This window comes from Bremia lactucae, linkage group LG2, assembly GCF_004359215.1.
Source record: "Bremia lactucae strain SF5 linkage group LG2, whole genome shotgun sequence".
NCBI classification, from domain to species: Eukaryota; Oomycota; class Peronosporomycetes; order Peronosporales; family Peronosporaceae; genus Bremia; species Bremia lactucae.
Window position 1 is genome coordinate 1,209,942 of NC_090611.1, and position 22,088 is coordinate 1,232,029.

Genomic DNA, 22,088 nt, shown 5'->3' on the forward strand with positions numbered 1-22,088 from the left:
CCACAGATAATCCGCAGGCCATCGCGATCCAGAGGAAACCGAAACCAAACTTCGTGCCGTACCACGCGTGGAGGTGACTACCACAATAAGACCAAACGATCGAAAAACGTTTAGCATGACACGAAGGCGACGTCAATGATCGTAAGCCACACGATCGTTTGATGCGGCTTTTCTATCAATTTCACGTGGAAAATCATCTAGAAAAAAGATGAAGGGATTCTTTCCACTCGTAACACGATCTTTGAGTGCCTTTTTGATTTCGTTACGAGTCCGAACAGCTTTATCCATTTCATTTTTTTCAAGCAGTGCAGCATAAATAAATCCATAAAGAGATAGATAGTTCTTACCTCGCAATGATACTATGCTGCCCGTACTTTCGCCTGACCCTTTCGTATTAACAAAGTCATTTTTAAGGCAAGTTCTGAAAACTCGGGTACGTGATGCATACGCTGCATTAATGTCATTTATCATCGACATTGTCACACATTATATATAAACATCAAATTGTCCAGTGGCGTCCAAGTTGAAGGCCATTTGCGTCTTTCCCATGCCAGACGAGCTTTCCAAAACGACAAATGGTGTAACCTAAAATTGCCCTCGAGATTTGTACGGATTGCTTTCCAAAGTGACTCGACTTGTTCTTGCCTCGCAAGTGTCTTGGAAAGAGTCTCATACCTTTCCATAGTTTTGGCGGTTTTGCTGTTCCGCGAAATGGAGATTATTTGTCGTGAGATCACTACCAGCACGTGAATTTGCTCTGGCTGCGGCGCGGGCATTTGATTTTTGTTTAGACAATCCTAGATAGGCCAAGTTGGCATCAATGGCTTACAATTAAGCATACTTTTGCTGTCATCGTCCACATTTTCCTTTATGAGTTGCTCTGCACTCGGCTCGCTATCTGACAGCCACGCGTTCCCCTTCCTCGCCATGATGCAGTGCAATAATTGATCATGCGCACCATTTCTCTCAATACCTCCGCGCGTTGAGAGCCTTACTGGTGAATCAAGGCTACTTTTTCTCGTCCCCGTCGAGCTCGTGTTGTATAAACTCGGCTAATGCCGCATGCTGTTCATCCCTTCCCAGAGTGTATAGCATGCCAACGGCTGGCCCGCCTACGAGCAAGCTCATTCATTCGATAGCTTTCCATGCGTCACTCATTTGACCTACGCTCCATCCAACATGGACATGTTGGATGAAGCGTAGGTCGTTGAACGAACTATGTAGTGCTACCAGGTGTACGTAGTATAACTAATTAGAAAACAGAAGAACTTAATTATATTAAATACAGTTATCTTTTAACCCTCTTTAAAGCAAGTGTTTTAAAAAAATCTTCTTCTGCACGTACTAGTGTACGTGAAGTGACGTGAGGCACCACTCGCAACCGAAGCAGTGCGAAGTGGACTTGTACTGAATCATTACAAGTCGGCAGTGCCCCGTACACCTGGTAGCACTTTGTAGTCCGTCCAAGGACCACATTAACTTCATCCGACATGGACATGTTAGATGATAGTGGGAATACGCATCACGTTTCGCGTGAAAGCTACACCTTTCGAAGTGACATAGAAAGGAGTGCGGTCGAACGAATGTGTTCGACCGTAGGAAATAATGCCGTCTTGGCAATGCTGTCCAATTTGGACAGAGATGCTCTCCATTCAGCCATCGCCAAGTTCATACAACATGAACTTGACGAGATGAAGGAGAAGGTAGCCTTGCTGAATCAGCAAGGCTCTCAACAGGCAGAACTGTTGAGGTTACAACAGTTACACACCCCTGTAGCTGGGATGACGCAAACGCGTCGTCCCGAAACCTTAAAGATTGACATCTCTAAGTATAGGGTAGTCGAAGAAGACTCTCTTTTGAGATGGTTTGTCGAGTTGGATGATGCCATAAGGGCACGTCACATCGTCGACGAGCAAATGCAAGTCGCATTCGCTCAATCAAATTTGGCAGGTCGTGCCAAAACTTGGGCATTGGGCCTTAAGTTGCGCGAACCATATGTCTTTGGGTCGCTAGAGGCTTTTAAAGCCCAGCTCAAACAGAGTCTAAACCGCCTAGGGCTAAGTTCAGAGCTCGATCAGAGCTTCTGAAACTCAAGCAAGGCTAGCGTGATGTTCACGCTTATGCCCAGCACACACGACTCCAAGCGAGTTGTATCACCAATAACCCAGTCCATTAACACACGTTGATAACGGTGTTCATGCAAGGTCTCGCGGATGGTTCCGTGAAGACCCACCTGTTCTACTTGGAACTGGATACGCTTGAAGAAGCAATCTCCGTTGTGGAACAGGAGGACTTTAGCTTGAGACAGGCTCAAGCTAGTTCGTCATCGTATCGTCCTCCAACAACAAGCGTTTAAAAAAAGTGAATCGATGCCCCACGCCCAGTACCGAATGGTACTGAACGTAACTATGGACCTGTATGCCAAACAAGGGAATGGTCGCGGGTCCGACGTTGTTGCGACTACGCAACAGCGAGGCGGATCACCAAAAAGCGTAGGAAGTCAGTAGGGGCGCAACGCCCTACTGATCGTGAAACCTCAAGAGAATTATCAAATCTCTTGACTAAAGTTGTATCAGACAAACAATCATTATGTGTCTCTGCACCTGGTGATGAGGTATCCCTCATCACCTTTAAGTTAAAAGTGACAAATGATTTGTCACTTAGAGCTCTAGTGGATTGCGGAGCGTTGATAACTTGATTCGTCGCCAGACACTAGAGGGTCGTAGGCTCAAATATGTTGAGCGCGACATTCCTCCAACGAGGATGACGGTGCGTCTAGCGACAGGCGCATCGACAACAGTAATGAAACGCGTAGTGAAATTTCTCTACACGTTAAGAAATTTACAGTACGACGATGATTTCATCGTACTGGGATCGGATGAAAAATTTGTTGTCATCCTAGGTTTTCCTTAAGTCAAAAAATATGAGCCAATAATCAGCTGGAAGCATCGATCCGTAAAAATGCCTGCCACTTGTTTATCAAATGACCATCTGATGAACGTTTTGGAGCGCCCACAAGCGTTTGGATGTACTACGAGTGGGTGCGATGGCCTCGCTTGTGGAAAGGTCGTTACTACGACTGCACAAGGTCACAGTGTGATTACTATTCGCTATGTAGAGTCAGCTGCCGGCGGCTGTGCGAATCCACAGGCAGCGCCGAAGGTCCACCACTCGAATAAGTCGAGTGGATTGAGACATGAATGTACGCCTAGCGGGCGACATTCAGCGGATATACCAGTTGTTCAAGAGGGGCAACACGATGTTTTCTAGGTCGAGTTGAGAGTCAACCGTAAAGGACCCGAATGTGATGCGCAATCACAGTCGGAAAGACGTTAAGAATTAGGTCCCCACGTACTTGAGGAGAAATCTTCTGAAATTGTTAATGCTGAATTGACTAGACTTCAGCATCCAGAGGCATCAATCTCTCGGCAGCCTGTGGATAAATACCAGGAAGAAACCGAGACATTGAATGTCTTCGTTAATGACGGATCAAGAGTAGGCGCTAATACTCTTGATCTGTATGCGCCTCCGAAGTTAACTTCGTAGATAGCTCTATTACCAACCCTAGAACCCAAGCGGTTCTTAAGGGGTCTGCATAGTGGTAAAATCAAGCAGATTTGCGTACTCGTCACAGAGGACGAATACGTAACCGATATTCGGTCAGCAATATATTCTGCAGAGAACGAACGGGTTCTCAGCAGCTCAGCGATGGACGAAAGTGTCCTCGATGTGAAGACGCAGATTGAGGTTTATACTACTTAATCCTGGGAGTCACTTAAGCCAAATCCTATATACAAGGATTTAATGGAAGTTAGGAATGTATTTCCTGAAGCAGTTCCATGTGAGTTGCCTAAGGATAAAGACACTCGACATGAGATCGAGCTCAAACCGGGCTCGAAGTACTGTGTCACGAAGCAGTGGCCACTGCATCGTGAACAAGTACTCGCGATCGATAATTTCCTTATCGATCGGTTAAAGCGGGCCATGTAAGGGAGTCAACCTCCTCACATAGCTCTGCGACCTTCTGTGTGCGAAAGGCCATAGGAGGGTGCCTAGAAAAGACGTGATCATAGATGGTATGTCTAAGAGTACCATCTTTTCGTCTATGGATCTGATGGATGGATTTTATTAGATCCTTATGCGTAAACGGAACATCCCGTACACAGCAGTTAGCACACTCAGTGGGATGCTCTGGGAATGGCTAGTAATACCACAGGGGCTTAGTACGCCCCTGCAACATTCAACAGATGCGTAACGAATCTGTTGAGACCGGTGTGAGAATTCGCACCGAGTTTTTTTGACGATGTATTCGTCCACAGCCGGGCCATGGACGGAAAGCAGTGCGCTTTTGTGCATTGCCATGAGATATTTCTTATCTTCGATGCAGATTGCTTTGACATCGACATCATTCTCGTCGTTGATAACTTCGACCCGTGATAAGCATGAGCCAGAAATGGTTTTGCTCGTGCGAGTCTATCCCCCCTTAAACTAGAGGATCCTTCTAGTTGGGTGGGTATACGTGGATGGCGTAAGCCAATCACGAAGAACGGTGTATGCGTTGTAGACGCATGCACCAAATTATTGATGGCGAATTCGACCATCGGTAAAAACTCGCTCCAATTCGGATACGATTGGACGTAACCTCGAAGTATCTCTTCGAGGACGCGATACACGCGTTCTGTCTGACCATATGTCTCTGGATAATCAGATGTTGACATAGTCAGCTGTGTTTCGAGAGAACGGAACACGGAATGCCAAAACTCCGCCGTAAACCGTGTATCTCTACCCAAGCCCAGTTCACAGTGTAACGCGTGAAGATTGAATACCGTGTCGATAAAGACACGGGCACAGCTCGGAGCCGTTATCGACTCTGGTACTGCAGCAAGATGTACCATCTTGCTGAATCTGTCTACAAAAACAAAGATTCCATTGTTTTTGTGATCGTCTTCGGGAAATCCGAAGACGAAGTCCATAAAAACGGACTGCCAACACTCTGCCGGAAGTAGTAGAGGTTAAAGAGGAGCACGGGATGAAGGGCTAGGCTTCACCCGTTGACATACCTCGCAAGCACAAATGTACTTGCGCGCGAACTGATACTGGCGGGGCCAGTAAAAGTCGCGACTTACTGTGAGATAAGTCTTCTCACGTCAACGAAGCCCACTTGTTAGTGCATCGTGACACTCACACATGATGCGCAAGCGCGAATCATTGTGAGTTGGGACGACGACACGTGGAGTATCGCCGGCAACGGCTGTGTAATACAATAAGCCGTTGCATGTTGTGTATCGATCGGATGATGATCGATATAAAGCCGGTAAAACTTTAAAAAATATATTGGATGGATTCATCGGATGATCCTTTAAACGCAGGAGGTTTATCTTCTGCGTAGGCTTTCTTTATGTCATCAAACAAGGTTGATTTTTTTTTTTTTTTTTACGGAACACTTGTAGTTAGTGTTGCAACAGTGGAAATAATTTCACTGTTGGAGTGCACTGCCGACTCGAAAGCAAGTCGGCGTGATAATGTATCAGCGAGGACATTAAGTCGTCCTGGTTTATAATTTACGGAGAAATTATACTCCGCGAAGAAGGATAGCCACCTCGCCATTCTTTGCGAGAGGTGTAGACTATTTACGGCCGTGCGTAATGATGCATGGTCCTTATATATGATGATCGGTGTATCTTTGAGGAGAAAGACCCTTAATTTAGCCGGTGCATATTACATGTCAAGATGTTCCTTGTCATGCACTGGGTGATTGCGTTTAGCTGGTTGCAGCTGACGCGATTGGAAACAGACGACGCGCTCCGCGCCGTCTGTATCGTATTGCTGTAACGCACAGCCGATTGTAAAACCGCTGGCACCACAGACCACATGAAATGGTCGGTCTTGGTCGGCAATCGCCTGTATTGGCGATTGCCTCAAGCTTTGCTTAAACCCTCGAAGGAATGATCAGTTTAAATTTTTCTTCAACAAAGAAGAAAGTTGTACTGACATTTCGGCATGATTGTGTGAGTAGTTGTTCAGGTACGCCGCTAAACAGAGGAACTTTGTAAGTCCCTCTACATCGACTGGCCAATCAATGAATGCCTTGATCTTTCTGGATCCGGACGTACACCGTGTTTACCCACGATGCACCCAAGTAGTGATATTTTGCTTGCAGCGAATAAACACTTCTTGAGCTTTGAATACAACTAATACTACGCATAAGTGTAAGAACCTTTCGGACGCAGGTACGATGTACTTCAACATCCAACTTTCCGTTCATGGCTCTGTTATGAACGAAGACGTCATCAAAATAGCTCGGTGAAAATCCCGCACCGATCTCAACAGATTGGTTATACATCTGTTAAATATCACAGGGGTATGACTAAGTCCCTGTGGCATGACTAGCCACTCCCATAGCTTACCGCTTGGGGTGCTTACTGCTGTGAACGGAATATCTTGTCCACGCATAAGGATCTGATAGAATCCATCCATCAGATCCATTGACGAAAAGATAGTACTCTTTGACAAAGCATCAATGATTACGTCTTTTTGTGGTATCGGCGTTTGAGCCGATACCGTTGCAGCGCTCAATTTATTGAGTGCATGCACAATCCGCAACCTCCTGTTGCTTTACGCACACAGTAGGTCGGAAAGCTATGTGGGGAAGTTGATTCCCTCACATGGGTCGCTGCTTAGCGATCGGCAAATTTTTTGTCGATCGCTATTACTTGTTCACAAGGCAATGGCCGTTGCTTCATGACACAGTATTTCAAGCCTGGGATAAGGTCGATTTCGGGATCGAGTGCCTTTATTTTTATGCAACTCGCACGGTACTTATTCAGGAAAGACATCCTTGAATTCTATTTATTCCTTATATAGAAGGTTTGTCTTCAAAGACTACCAGAATTGAGACGTAAAACGTTTAATCCAAGTCTTCTCATCGAGGACACTTTTGTCTATCGATGAGCTACTGAGAATCCGCTCTTTCACAGAAAATACTATTGCCGACCGAATATCGGCCACGAAGTTGTCATCTGTGACAAGTACGCAGATCCGCTTGATTTTACCACTACGCAGATCACGCAAGAACCGTTTCGGTTCTAGCGCTGACAATTGAGTTATCTCCGAAGTTACGCTATAAGATCAAGTGTATAAGCGCTCTACACTTGATCCCTAGATTAATATGACATTCAATGTCTCAATTTTCTCTTTGTAACTTATTCTTAAAGGTACCCGGGAGCCTTTGACCACAGGTTTCCGAGGACTTATTCCCACAGAATTTATTTGGGGAGTACCCTTTCCAACTGCCTCTAGCTGTGGTTGCGCTACTACAGCGAAAACATCTACGATCGACTCTCTAGTCGATCTAGGACTTTCGCACTGCCTTTTATAGACAGGCGTTTCAAGTTTCTTCGATGTTCCTTTTCAAGCAAGCATCCTTGTTTCGTACCACTTAATTTATTCGAGTGGTCAAACTTTGACGCTGCCTGTGCTTGTGCACAGCCGTCGGGATCCAACTCCACAGTGTATTGGGTATTCACACTGGAGTCTTGTGCAGTCATGCAAACAACCGACCCACAAATAAGGCCATCGCGCTCACTCGTAGGACATCCACACACTTGTGGACGCTCCAAGACGTTCATCAGTTGGCCATCTGGTGAACAAGAGACAGACATCGTCAAGGCTTGATGCTGCCCATTTATACATGGCTCGTGTTTTCTGAGCCATGGTAATTTAAGGATGCCATCAAATTTATCATCTAAATCTAGTACGATGAAATCATCATCGTATGTTTACCCTGTTACGTGAAAGATACCAACTACACTTGTCCTTACTATTTTAGATGTGCCTGTTGCTATGCGCACGGTCATCCTCGTTAAAAGGATATCGTGCTCATTAATATTGAGTCTGCGCTCTTATAGCGATTGGCGTCTAACACAGTTGTTCGACTCCCCACAATCGACAACGGACTTAAGTGGCAACTTATTTGAAACTTTTTGTTTCAGGGTGGTGAATTAAACCTCATCTCCTAGGGAAGTTAAACACAATTTTTGTGTGTGAGGAGCAACTTTCGTCAAAAGGCCTGCAAATTCATTTGACTTGTTGGATCAGTAGGGCACTCGCACCTACTGACCCTGACCGTTTTGTTGACGATCCGCCTCGCCGTTGCAATTTCGCGACATCGTCGGATCCACGTCCTCCGCTGTTCCTAGCGGGAGGTCGATAAAAATTTCGCTCAGTATTTTTAGGTTCTGGGCTAGGGGCACTACATCATAAGCGTAGTGGCCCGTATTTTGACAACGACTACATTTTTGCTATCGTTTGTGACTTGAAGAGCGAAGTTTCTCGCTCTCTACACACGAGAGATCCGAGGGTTCTGGGCTTCCGTTTTCTTGTCGTCTTGGTGGACGATATGCACCCGATTGGACGAGAGCCTTCCCCCCTGTTTCGCTTTAGAGATCGCTTAGTCGAGCGAATCTAATTCTAGTCGGAACAGGTGGGTCTTAAGAGGGCTGTCTGCAAGATCTTTAACAAGCACAGTTACCTGTATTTCTGTATCGGTTGGATGACAAATGATTCAACTGATCAGGTATCGTGCATACTGGGCGTAAGCGTGAAGGATATGTGTGCCCTACTTCAAATCCAGAAGCTCGGTTCAAGCCCTGAATTCGACACGTAGCGGCTCTTGTGTGAGCCGGGTTTTAAAGACCTCATACGACCTGTAAACTAGTGGGTCGTGAAGCTTGAGCCCAAGGCCCATAATTTGGCACGTCCGGCTAAGTTGGACATGCCAAATTACGCTTTCGTCGCATCATCACTGATACGACGAACCTCAACGGCGTCGTCTAGTTCGACGAACCATCTTAAAAGGGAGTCGCCTTCGACTGCCTGTAACTTGAAAATTTCGATCTTTAAGCTTTCGGGTCGACGCGGAAGCGTTGGCCCATTAGCAGCATTTACATTCGGCTGTCTCAACAGTTCCATTTTTTTGAGCACCCTTTTCTCTTAACACCTCCGCGCGTTGGGAGCCTCGCTGGTAAAGCAAGGCTACTTTTTCTAATCCCCGTCTAGCTCGTGTTCTATGAACTCGTAAATGGCCCGCATGCTGTTCATCTATTCCCAGAGTGTATAGCATGGCGCCAACGGCTGGCCCGCCTACGACCGAGCTCATTCGTTCGATAGCTCTCCTTAAGTCACTTAAATGAATGAGCCCATTATGCGTGGCGTGATAGCTTTCTTGAGAGGCTGGAAAGCTCCCTCCTTCTTTATCCGACATGTCGATGTTAGATGGAACGTAGGTCGTTGAACGGACTACGAAGGTTTACCAGGTGTATGTAGTACCTTACACTAGTACTGATCAGTACCAATAAACCTTACGCTGATTACAGTGTAGGTGAAGTGCCTCGAAACGTCACGTACACAAAGGTACAGAGTAAATTTTATGAAGCTAAAAGGTTTTAGCTTAAAGGTATATGCTGCGGCTTTGGCATAGAAAAAAAGAAATACTGCATTATTATTTAGTCTCCTACGTAAGATCTTCTATCTACTACTGAACTTATCATATCAATAACTAACTAAGTATGGCGCTTCCTTGCGCACCACACAATCGTGTCTTACTTCGATTGGCGGGGTTAGTCATAACTTAAATCAATCAATCAATGAGCTCATGTCTTATTGCATCAGTATTACTAAATTTGGTAATATTGGAAAGAGGAAAGACATCAAGAAGTACAAGATTACTAGCTTTCTTAATTTTGACTTCTATAGCATAGAAAATTATATTTATCATTCCTCTTATCGGAAATAATAGTTATGTTGCGGGACACCCCTTTAAATGTACCGCATCCGCCACCTCGCTCGAGCGTCGCCGCTTTTATCCACTGGTGTGGCACTCGCCGGCATAGTCGCGGCTATAAGCACACGGGCCAGTTCAAATGCAGCGCTTTGTCATTCAAGCCCCCACCACCCTCGACCGCCTGGGAAACCCATGATGTTTGTGCGCGACCCAGGCATGAACATATATTTCAATTGTCTCTGGCATATATAAATTTTGGTTGCTGATCATATTGCAAACACAGACGGATTTGCCCGGAAGTGGAAAAAGTTTTCCACTGACCGACTTCACAAGCTCGTCGTCATTGCTGATTTTGACTATACCCTCACTCCAGCTTACAAACCCACGGGTTCGTTCAAAATCGGCCTAGATTACGGTAAGATTTCACTGATCGCATTTACCTGAACCAATTTCAGGAGAACAAGCTCTAAGTTCGCATAGCTTGTTAATTGGAAATAATGCACTGGGTCCGCAAGCTGAGACTGTGGCGCGCGACATTTTTGAGAAATATTACCCAATTGAGCAGTCTGCGACCCTTACAAAGGACGAGAAACTTCCATTTATGATCGAATGGTGGACCAAAACACACGAGCTCATGATTCGGTATGGCATCTCCAAGGACACAGTAACAAAAGCTGTTGATGAAAGCGGCATTACTCTACGCGAAGGATTTATGGAAATGTTTGATTTGTTAGCAAGAGAAAACGTGCCAACGCTAATCTTTTCAGCCGGGCTATACGACGTAATTCATGCCGTGCTGGACAAAGAATACGCTGCAACTTCATCAAAGACGCTGCCGAAAAATGTCCACGTTATTTCTAACATGATGCGATTTGACGAACGTGACAAAGTTGTCGGCTTCGATGGAACGGTACGGCTAGCAACATGAGTGGCGCTTTCGCAAAACAAGTCAAATTTGTATATTTGTGTTCGTTGCAGCTTATTCACAGCTTAAACAAGAGCGCTAATGCAATACTCGAGACAGCATTCTGGAAGCAATGCCAGCTGGAAAAGCGACACAATATTTTGCTCTTGGGTGATTCGCTTGGAGATTCCAACATGGTCGACGGACTGGACTATACAGAAGATGAAATAGTGCGCATTGGATTTCTTAATGACGGGGCAGACGACAAACTTGAGCAATATTTGCAACGGTTTGATATTGTGTTGACCAACGACTCGAGCTTGTTGCCGCTAGAGCTTTTGTTGCACCAAATCCAGTAGTAGCCAGAGTCGTTTAATACTAGAACTGTGTGATTACACTTTTTGAGAATATAGAAATGCTCTAGAATATGATATAGTACGTCCTCATACCTTCATAAGGTTTACTATATTATTAAAACAATGATTCATCACCTTCAACTCGTTGCGTCAGTCTTTTTTCGCTGGTTTAAGAGCAAGCTGTCCAATATGCTTGCTGACACGTAGTCCGCGCCTCCCTCCTGATTTTCGACGCGAGAAACAAATTTTCCCTGTTCTACAAGCTTAAGTTCTGCCATAGCAAGGCCTACTTCGTCGCCATTTTGTAATCCGTCTTGCATTGCATATTCAGCGGTAGACGCTAGGGATACGCTAGAACGTCCTCCCGCTGGTAAGGGGATTTGTTGTCTTTCCGACACAGTGACAGTCGATAGAGGCTCTGTGGTAGTCGTGGTTACACCACTTTGAGGCTTAAATGGGCGACGCATGCTTCCAACACTTGTTAGCTCCGATCGGATCTCATTGAGCTCTTCAATGCCGCGCTGGAACTCACGCTGCAACTTGACCAGATTGTTGTCTGAAGTAGCGTCAAAAAACTCTTTTTTGGCGCGAAGTATGGCACCGACGCTGCGGCCAACGTAGAGACCCACAAAGCGCCCAATTTTAGGCAGCTCCCGCCGACCTAGAAGGAAACTTGAAGCCGTAACTGTCACGAAGACTGTGCCCCAGTGCACCATGTTTTTAGTGTGACCATCATTCGTTGCGACGTGGCCCACACAATTTGAGAAATATTGTTGACTTGTTAAAAAGCCAAAGGCTTTTTTCTAGAATACACGCAGAATACATCTTGGAGCAGAAACTATCGGCCTTGACAGCTGATGCAACAAATGCACAAAATCTCAGCATCTGTTGTAGTTAGTCTGCACAACAAGAATTGAAGTCTTTGAAATAATTCCTACTCTTGATACACACTTCAGCTCGCATATATATCAGAATGGTCGGAGTTAATGGCTGTGATTAAAATACTAAATAGCCTAAATGACTATATAATAAGAGATAATTAAGCTTCGCTATAGGTCTCCTCACAATGTTTATTGTGCTATTGAGATAAGCAAAATGATACATAGGTTCTGTATAAACCTTACTTGTAACAGTCGCTCATGCAATATAATTGCAAACACAACTTACCATACATTGGCTAGTGGTTCGACAATTCCCATTCCAAGCATCACAAAACCAAGGAAAATTATTGCACAGCGGAAAAGCTGATGCAACCATTTTCTGCAGGAACGGGGTTCATCACGATGTAGCCGCATGTAAAAAAAAGCTGGCAGGATGAATGCCAGTAACGAACAGCACGTAGACCCAATAAAGGAGATGAAGCGACCAAAATCTGCCACGAAACCAAGTTAGTCGACTACAAACCAACAATCACGCGATCTTACCAGGAATTCCGGCAGCAATTACCGCAGTAATCAACACGATTCCAGCCCGTAAAAGAATCCTCTTCTTCTGTGTAATTTGCGTTTCTTCCAGCTTGTTTCCACACAAAAGTAGCGGTTGAAGCACTTCAAAAACTGGAAACAGCATCACGGGATATGTAAAAAAGAGCCCCAAACATAGAAATATCTTAACGAGTGTAACCAAGCTGCCGCTGCCTTTCAAATTAAAAGTAATCACAGCATCAGTTTCGTCGCCAAACGCGAGATAGCCACAAATGCCAAACGTGGCATACAGAGTCGTTATGATTACGACTGTACAGACGAGAATGGGTTGAAAATTGTGTTTGTTGCGCATTGAATTCTCGAGAGGCAGCACCATTCCCACTCCTTCAAAACAATAACTTGCGACGCCAAAGAAAAATGGTATTGCCGATGCCACGCCAATAGATTCAATCTGGTCATGATCAAAATTCATGTAGCTCAGATCGATGGTAAGAACAACTAATAGACCAAGAATGCACATGAAATCGGCCAGCAGTGCCACATACGCCAACTCTTTCATGTGCCGCAGCAGCGAGAATACGATAAGGGGCGGCACACATACAGATACGACCAATGTCTTCGACACGTCTAGAAATTTATTTGCATTGGTGGCAATAAAAATCAAATCTGCGCAAAAGACAATCAAACATCATCGATTTATTGTAAAGGTTACACAGCATATCGTCACCATTTCGTACATGCGGTGCAAAATCCTGTTTGCGAGATCACGAGGGCAGCATCGACAATAATTGAACCAATTTGACCAACTGCAAAGTACCCTATCTCTCCGTACTTGGAAACGATATGTCCTTGTTCTTTCAGCTTGTATTTGCACTGCACCACGAGCATCATCGAGTACGTGCTTACCGCAGCGACTCCAACCAAAGTCACAAACCCCATCTGAACGAATGAATTATGTATCATAGAAGCAATAAAACTTTAGTTTCCATTTTGGCAATAACATATTGTTAGATCGCACCATAATGCCGCACTTGCGAAAGGCATAGGGTAGTCCCAGTACTCCTGAGCCGAGGAAAGCAATACAGGTGTTGAAAAAAGTCTTAAAGTCACTACAATAATTTCAAAATTTGCCTCGAACTCCCTAGTTGTTTTCAACCAGCACAAAAATGCTTACGAAGTGAGATGCAGCGCTGCCTCCGCGTGCTGGTGCAGGTTTGGAGTCTGAAGCCGCTTTGGCACCGAACGACTTTTACCATCATTGTCGTCATCACTGTGAACACTTAGACTTGAGGTACTGGAGAACGTTTCAGTCTGGCTGTCGAGGTCAACTACTTCGAGATCAACAGGTTCCTGTAGATCCAGCCCTCGGTTTAAGGAGGCCGTCATGCTAGTAACGTTGTGAGGAACAAGGTTAATATATATAAATCAAATTACAAATCCCACGATTTTTTGGAAGGAATAACAAGCACAGTTAGAACAATTATTTAGTGGCAACTATAAGTACTAGGTTAAATGGTAACACGGGCTATTGACGGCACTTATAACGGCACCCTTTGCTAGTTATGTTAACAGAGCTAGACAACCTACACTGTTTACAGTGAAGGTGGGGCGCCTCGATTACTTCACGTACATTGACGTGCAGAGGAAGTGAACCTCATCCCCTGGGGAAGTTAAACACAATGTTTGTGTGTGAGGAGCAAGTTTCGTCAAAAGACCTGCAAATTGTTTTGACGTTGCTGGATCTGTAGGGAGCTCCGCACCTACTGGCCCTGACCATTTTTGACGATCCGCCTCGTCGTTGCGAATTCGCAACAGCGTCGGATCCACGACCTCCGCTGTTCCTAGCAGGAGATCGATCGTTTCGCTCAGTGTCTGTAGGCACTGGCCGTGGGTAGTTCACTCATATGCGTAGTGGTCCGTCTTTTGACAAGGGTTGCAGTTTTGCAATCGTTTGTGACTTGAAGAGCGAGGTTTCTCGCTCTCTACCTACGAGAGATCGATGGGTTCTGGACGTCCGTTTTCTTGTCGTCTCGGTGGGCGATAAGCACCCTAGTGGACGAAAGCCTGTTTCAGGCTGAAGTCCTCCTTGTTCCGCTAAAGAGATCGCTTCGAGCCGGAACAGGTGAGTCTTAACGAGACTACCTGCAAGACCTTTAATAAACACAGTTACCTTTATTTGTTCGTGGATCGGATGACTCACGATTCAACTGACTAGGTACCGTGCATGCTGGGCATAAGCGTGAAGGTGACGTTTGCCTTGCTTCAAATCCAGGAGTTCGGCTCGAACCCTTAGTTCGGCACGTTGCGGCTCAAATGTTTGTCTGAGCCGGGTCTTAAATACCTCATAAAACCCAAAAACTAATGGATCGTAAAGCTTGAGCCCCAAGGCTTATAATTTGGCACGTTTGGCTAAGTTGTACATGCCAAAGTCTCTCTCGTCGCATCACTGATACGGCGAGCCTCAATGGCGTCGTCTAATTCGACAAACCATCTTAAAAGGGAGTCGCCTTCGACTATCTTAAAGCTTAAAGGTTTCTATGTTTAAGCTTTCGGGTCGACGTGGAAAAGTCTGCCCACTAGCAGCATGTAAATGCTGCTGTCGCGACAGTTCTAATTGCTGAGCAACCTGTTCTCTTAAGACCTATTTGTGTTGAAAGCCGTGCAGGTATAGCAAAGCTTCTTTCTCTTGGGCCCCGTAGGTCTCTTATACAACTCGGCTTTAGCTGCATGTTGCTCGTCCCTTTGTAGAGCAAAAAACTTGACGCTAACGGCTGGTTCGCCTACGACCGAACTCATGCGTTCGATCGCTCTCCATTAAAGGTCACCCAAATGAGCGAACATTTCACGCGTTGGGTGATGGCTTTCTTAAGCGGCCTGAAAGCTCCCTCCTTCATCATCCAGCATGCCCATGCTAGATGGAACGTGCGTAGGCCGTTGAACGGACTACTAAGTGCTATCAGGTGTAAGCAAGGCACCCTTTGCTAGTACTGCTAACAGTACTAGTCAACCTACACTGATTACAGTAAAGGTGGAGCGCCTCGAGTACTCAATGTACACGACGTGCAGATGAAGATTCAAAGTAGCTAGGAAGCCTTAGCTACCAAAGATTAATTCTAAGGCTCAGAATACAGTAAAAGTAAAACTGTACTAATATATTAAGATTTCTACGGGACGAGCTTCTATCTACTACTGAGCTTGTTATATTAATAACAAACTATGTATGACGCCTACTTGCACACCGCACAGTCGTGTCTTATAACGTCTGCCGGGGCTGATTTAATCATAAACCAACCAATCAATACAACAAATGTCTTATTGAATCAATATCATCGAATTTGGTAATATTGGCATTTTTTAAGTCAAACTTAATGAAAGATAATAATATCGTGCTCCTTTATTTATTTCCGCTCATAGGAAACAATATTTATTATACCTCTCATAAGAAATAATAATTATGTAACGGGAAACCCCGTTACAGCACTTGACATGAGAAGACGTCGGGCGCTTTCTGATATTCCTCTCGCAAATATCGTTCGCTTATTATTAAAGGTAACTGTCGATGCAGCTATCTGGTACATGAGCTCCATAGAGAAATTTAAGACCTTAAGCCAAGTCGATACTGTGCAGATGGCGTCATATAAGGCGACCATAGAGTCAAGTGTAATCAAGACACATTCGTTTCCATCCCAAAGTATTGCCCTAGCTTTAATGATCGAATTCAGGAGTATCTCGCAGTGGTGGCACCGCCATGAGGCTGCCTGATAATATGAGGGCAAAAAAGTCAATTCTGCTGTTTGTGCACATATTTTGTGTGGTACTGAAGCCGTCGGCGAGACTTTAGGACACAATGCAAAAGATGCACTAAGTGCACTTTTATCTCCCGTCGGCCATGTATGTATGTATCATTCCTGAGTAGATAAGGTGCTCTGAAATTTCTTTTAAATTTTCACGAAATCCTCGAGCGGTTGCACAGCCGCGCAAAAAGAAGATTTTATATTTAAGTTGCCATTTCGATACGCCACGTGAGGTCAAGGTAGGATCACTTGCGTATCCTACCGATAATATAACTGTATAAAATGGCGTGTGCCATACAGCTGCCACCGTTGCCACCGTCTCCGATNNTACAGTAGAACCCCTCTAAAGTAATACTCTTAGGACCGAAAAGTAATATTACTTTATGCGTTTTATTACTTTAGATGCCAACCTCTTCTCTCCAGAAAATTTTCGTTTAGGAAGCTCAATGTGCAGCTGACGCATTACCTAACCCTAACCCTCGACGTGAAGCTTCAACTTTGACACTTTAACTAAACTAAAATATTTATAAGAAGTACAGAACGGGAACGGCAAATCTAAACGTCTAAGCAAGAACTGCAAACTTAACACAAAAAATGGCGAAAGCACACCTGAAGGTTGCTCATGCTCCTATCACTAATGAAATCCGCATAGCTATCAGTAAAAGGAAGCGTGATACCAGTGGAACACAGAAGGATATTGCACAATGGGTGGTAGAGAAATTTGGCATGACTGTCAGTCAAGCTGCGATTTCCAAGATTCTCAAGCAGCAGGAGCACTGGATCTCCCAAGGTGAAAAAGCTGGTGCAGGAGACGGAGCAAAAATTAGTATGGATGCGAAGCGTCAGAAGACTGTAGAATACCCTCTCATGGAAGAGGCACTTTACAAATTTGTGCGAACTTACGAAGATGTCATGGATCTCTCGGGTGAACTTTATAAAGAAAAGGGGAGGAATTTTTTGGAGAGACTGTACCCCGATCAAGACACAAATACGTTTCAATTCTCCAATGGCTGGCTGAACAGGTTCAAAGCTCGATATGGAATCAAAGAGCGAGTGAGACATGGAGAGAGCGGTTCGGTTAACATGGAGATACTCGAGCAATCCTTACCCGCAATTCGAGAAGTTTTGGATCAGTATGAATGGAAGGATATCTACAATATGGATGAAACGGGTTTGTTTTACCGACTTCAGGTATGTCGGGGCCAGTTGAAATCACTTTGGAAGCAACTTCAAATACTAAAATTTATTGCCTCCTCACTTTAGGCTGATCGTTTACTTGCAACGAAGCAACTGGAGGGCCGCAAGCAGCACAAGGAACGGCTAACTTTTGTTGTTTGTGCCAACGGAGATGGCTCAGATCGTGTCCCACTTTGGGTGATTGGGAAATACTTGAATCCCCGTTGTCTCAAAAATATCAATCGTCAGAACTTTGGCTGCCACTACAGGGCAAACCCGAAGGCTTGGATGAACAGTGTATTGTTTTTGGAATGGCTACAATGGTTTAATTGGAGGATGGGGAGAAGACAGGTGCTGCTGATTATGGACAATTGTCCTGCTCATGTTCCAATTGACAGCTTGCCGGAGCTGGCCAATGTTAAAATCCTTTACCTGCCGCCCAACACAACTTCCCGAATTCAGCCTTGTGATGCAGGCATTATTCGAACTTTGAAGGTATTTTACAGGAAAATTTTCAATCGCAACTTGCTAAGAGCATTGGAGCTGGATGAAACACTTGACAATGTGGAAGCGCATAAAAAAGTGGATGTTTTGAAGGCGATGGTGTGGGCTGTGGAGGCCTGGAATATGGTGACCAAGGAAACTATTCGTAATTGTTTTAATCACTGCAAAATTCGGACATCAAGCTTGAACATCCAAGTTCCTGCTAGGGCGACCGAACCCCCGCAAATGTTGCAGATGACCTGATGTTACAGAATGATGAACTGTACCGCAATCCAATGGACATCAACGCCATCCTCAACAACCCCTTGGAGAGAGAGGTCGCCTATAGTCCTGACGTAGAAGACATTGTGGCAGTAACAATGGAAGAACATGGATTGTCTTTGCCTGTAGAAGTGGAAGGAGGGATTCCCGATGCGGATGATAGCGAAGTGCCAGCCCCCGTGAAAGCCAAGGACGTCCTTGATGCAATAAGGTTGTGTAAACTGTACTTCATGCAGAGGGAGTGTGATACTTCCACGACTCACAGGAAACTGAATGAAGTTTTGGACGATTTTGAAAGGATACAGATTACTGGAAAGAAGCAAGTCACTCTCCATCGATTTCTCTCAAAAGCGGCAAAAGAAGTATAGTTATTTGAAAAAAAAATTTTTTTAGATACAACTTAATATATTACTTTTGGGGTATGTGTCTACTAATAGTGGGACTTTAAAAAATATTACTTTATTACTTTGGCAAAATATTACTTTAACCTTAAGTCCCAACTCGGAACCACGAAATTTTATTACTTAGGACGTATTATTACTTTAGAGCGTATTACTTTAGAGGGGTTCTACTGTTACAAGATTACTAGCTTTCTTTATTTTGACTTCTATAGCATAGAAAATTATATTTATCATTCCTCTTATCGGAAATAATAGTTATGTTACGGGACACCCCTTTAAATGTACCGCATCCGCCACCTCGCTCGAGCGTCGCCGCTTTTATCCACTGGTGTGGCACTCGCCGGCATAGTCGCGGCTATAAGCACACGGGCCAGTTCAAATGCAGCGCTTTGTCATTCAAGCCCCCACCACCCTCGACCGCCTGGGAAACCCATGATGTTTGTGCGCGACCCAGGCATGAACATATATTTCAATTGTCTCTGGCATATATAACTTTTGGTTGCTGATCATATTGCAAACACAGACGAATTTGCCCGAAAGTGGAAAAAGTTTTCCACTGACCGACTTCACAAGCTCGTCGTCATTGCTGATTTTGACTATACGCTCACTCCAGCTTACAAACCCACGGGTTCGTTCAAAATCGGCCTAGATTACGGTAAGATTTCACTGATCGCATTTACCTGAACCAATTTCAGGAGAACAAGCTCTAAGTTCGCATAGCTTGTTAATTGGAAATAATGCACTGGGTCCGCAAGCTGAGACTGTGGCGCGCGACATTTTTGAAAAATATTACCCAATTGAGCAGTCTGCGACCCTTACAAAGGACGAGAAACTTCCATTTATGATCGAATGGTGGACCAAGACACACGAGCTCATGATCGGGTATGGCATCTCCAAGGACACAGTAAAAAAAGCTGTTGATGAAAGCGGCATTACTCTACGCGAAGGATTTATGGAAATGTTTGATTTGTTAGCAAGAGAAAACGTGCCAACGCTAATCTTTTCAGCCGGGCTATACGACGTAATTCATGCCGTGCTGGATAAAGAATACGCTGCAACTTCATCAAAGACGCTGCCGAAGAATGTCCACGTTATTTCTAACATGATGCGATTTGACGAACGTGACAAAGTTGTCGGCTTCGATGGAACGGTATGGCTAGCAACATGAGTGGCGCTTTCGCAAAACAAGTCAAATTTGTATATTTGTGTTCGTTGCAGCTTATTCACAGCTTAAACAAGAGCGCTAATGCAATACTCGAGACAGCATTCTGGAAGCAATGCCAGCTGGAAAAGCGACACAATATTTTGCTCTTGGGTGATTCGCTTGGAGATTCCAACATGGTCGACGGACTGGACTATACAGAAGATGAAATAGTGCGCATTGGATTTCTTAATGACGGGGCAGACGACAAACTTGAGCAATATTTGCAACGGTTTGATATTGTATTGACCAACGACTCGAGCTTGTTGCCGCTAGAGCTTTTGTTGCACCAAATCCAGTAGTAGCCAGAGTCGTTTAATACTAGAACTGTGTGATTACACTTTTTGAGAATATAGAAATGCTCTAGAACATGATATAGTACGTCCTCATACCTTCATAAGGTTTACTATATTATTAAAACAATGATTCATCACCTTCAACTCGTTGCGTCAGTCTTTTTTCGCTGGTTTAAGAGCAAGCTGTCCAATATGCTTGCTGACACGTAGTCCGCGCCTCCCTCCTGATTTTCGACGCGAGAAACAAATTTTCCCTGTTCTACAAGCTTAAGTTCTGCCATAGCAAGGCCTACTTCGTCGCCATTTTGTAATCCGTCTTGCATTGCATATTCAGCGGTAGACGCTAGGGATACGCTAGAACGTCCTCCCGCTGGTAAGGGGATTTGTTGTCTTTCCGACACAGTGGCAGTCGATAGAGGCTCTGTGGTAGTCGTGGTTACACCACTTTGAGGCTTAAATGGGCGACGCATGCTTCCAACACTTGTTAGCTCCGATCGGATCTCATTGAGCTCTTCAATGCCGCGCTGGAACTCACGCTGCAACTTGACCAGATTGTTGTCTGAAGTAGCGTCAAAAAACTCTTTTTTGGCGCGAAGTATGGCACCGACGCTGCGGCCAACGTAGAGACCCACAAAGCGCCCAATTTTAGGCAGCTCCCGCCGACCTAGAAGGAAACTTGAAGCCGTAACTGTCACGAAGACTGTGCCCCAGTGCACCATGTTTTTAGTGTGACCATCATTCGTTGCGACGTGGCCCACACAATTTGAGAAATATTGTTGACTTGTTAAAAAGCCAAAGGCTTTTTTCTAGAATACACGCAGAATACATCTTGGAGCAGAAACTATCGGCCTTGACAGCTGATGCAACAAATGCACAAAATCTCAGCATCTGTTGTAGTTAGTCTGCACAACAAGAATTGAAGTCTTTGAAATAATTCCTACTCTTGATACACACTTCAGCTCGCATATTATTAAGAGATAATTAAGCTTCGCTATAGGTCTCCTCACAATGTTTATTGTGCTATTGAGATAAGCAAAATGATCATAGGTTCTGTATAAACCTTACTTGTAACAGTCGCTCATGCAATATAATTGCAAACACAACTTACCATACATTGGCTAGTGGTTCGACAATTCCCATTCCAAGCATCACAAAACCAAGGAAAATTATTGCACAGCGGAAAAGCTGATGCAACCATTTTCTGCAGGAACGGGGTTCATCACGATGTAGCCGCATGTAAAAAAAAGCTGGCAGGATGAATGCCAGTAACATACAGCACGTAGACCCAATAAAGGAGATGAAGCGACCAAAATCTGCCACGAAACCAAGTTAGTCGACTACAAACCAACAATCACGCGATCTTACCAGGAATTCCGGCAGCAATTACCGCAGTAATCAACACGATTCCAGCCCGTAAAAGAATCCTCTTCTTCTGTGTAATTTGCGTTTCTTCCAGCTTGTTTCCACACAAAAGTAGCGGTTGAAGCACTTCAAAAACTGGAAACAGCATCACGGGATATGTAAAAAAGAGCCCCAAACATAGAAATATCTTAACGAGTGTAACCAAGCTGCCGCTGCCTTTCAAATTAAAAGTAATCACAGCATCAGTTTCGTCGCCAAACGCGAGATAGCCACAAATGCCAAACGTGGCATACAGAGTCGTTATGATTACGACTGTACAGACGAGAATGGGTTGAAAATTGTGTTTGTTGCGCATTGAATTCTCGAGAGGCAGCACCATTCCCACTCCTTCAAAACAATAACTTGCGACGCCAAAGAAAAATGGTATTGCCGATGCCACGCCAATAGATTCAATCTGGTCATGATCAAAATTCATGTAGCTCAGATCGATGGTAAGAACAACTAATAGACCAAGAATGCACATGAAATCGGCCAGCAGTGCCACATACGCCAACTCTTTCATGTGCCGCAGCAGCGAGAATACGATAAGGGGCGGCACACATACAGATACGACCAATGTCTTCGACAC

The 22,088-nt window shown here is 44.6% G+C and overlaps 6 protein-coding genes across 6 annotated transcripts; 2 read left to right on the forward strand and 4 right to left on the reverse strand.

Moving 5' to 3' along the window:
• Nucleotides 1-479: 479 nt before the first annotated feature.
• Nucleotides 480-776, reverse strand: CCR75_004457 (uncharacterized protein; the record flags this gene model as incomplete). The annotated part of the gene is made up of 1 exon (XM_067962543.1): nucleotides 480-776. The coding sequence occupies one exon, from the start codon at nucleotides 774-776 to the stop codon at nucleotides 480-482; it is 297 nt and encodes a 98-aa protein (XP_067821893.1).
• A 9,057-nt stretch (nucleotides 777-9,833) lies between these two features.
• Nucleotides 9,834-11,044, forward strand: CCR75_004456 (uncharacterized protein; the record flags this gene model as incomplete). Its single annotated transcript, XM_067962542.1, has 3 exons — nucleotides 9,834-10,169; nucleotides 10,237-10,691; nucleotides 10,760-11,044. The coding sequence occupies exons 2-3, from the start codon at nucleotides 10,383-10,385 to the stop codon at nucleotides 11,042-11,044; spliced, it is 594 nt and encodes a 197-aa protein (XP_067821892.1). The 5' UTR covers nucleotides 9,834-10,169; nucleotides 10,237-10,382.
• Nucleotides 11,045-11,178: 134 nt separating this feature from the next.
• CCR75_004455 (uncharacterized protein) lies at nucleotides 11,179-19,534 on the reverse strand (the record flags this gene model as incomplete). Its single annotated transcript, XM_067962541.1, is given in 10 exon segments — nucleotides 11,179-11,738; nucleotides 11,980-12,031; nucleotides 12,214-12,413; nucleotides 12,466-13,131; nucleotides 13,203-13,404; nucleotides 13,484-13,574; nucleotides 13,640-13,815; nucleotides 19,010-19,246; nucleotides 19,282-19,407; nucleotides 19,421-19,534. 10 exon segments carry the CDS (start codon nucleotides 19,532-19,534, stop codon nucleotides 11,179-11,181), a joined length of 2,424 nt encoding a protein of 807 aa, XP_067821891.1.
• Nucleotides 11,555-20,794, forward strand: CCR75_004454 (uncharacterized protein; the record flags this gene model as incomplete). The annotated part of the gene is made up of 5 exons (XM_067962540.1): nucleotides 11,555-11,633; nucleotides 18,951-19,076; nucleotides 19,125-19,229; nucleotides 19,297-19,751; nucleotides 19,820-20,794. 5 exons carry the CDS (start codon nucleotides 11,555-11,557, stop codon nucleotides 20,102-20,104), a joined length of 1,050 nt encoding a protein of 349 aa, XP_067821890.1. The 3' UTR covers nucleotides 20,105-20,794.
• Nucleotides 20,239-20,817, reverse strand: CCR75_004453 (uncharacterized protein; the record flags this gene model as incomplete). The annotated part of the gene is made up of 1 exon (XM_067962539.1): nucleotides 20,239-20,817. One exon carries the CDS (start codon nucleotides 20,815-20,817, stop codon nucleotides 20,239-20,241), a length of 579 nt encoding a protein of 192 aa, XP_067821889.1.
• Nucleotides 20,818-21,449: 632 nt separating this feature from the next.
• Nucleotides 21,450-22,022, reverse strand: CCR75_004452 (uncharacterized protein; the record flags this gene model as incomplete). The annotated part of the gene is made up of 1 exon (XM_067962538.1): nucleotides 21,450-22,022. The coding sequence occupies one exon, from the start codon at nucleotides 22,020-22,022 to the stop codon at nucleotides 21,450-21,452; it is 573 nt and encodes a 190-aa protein (XP_067821888.1).
• Nucleotides 22,023-22,088: the final 66 nt, after the last annotated feature.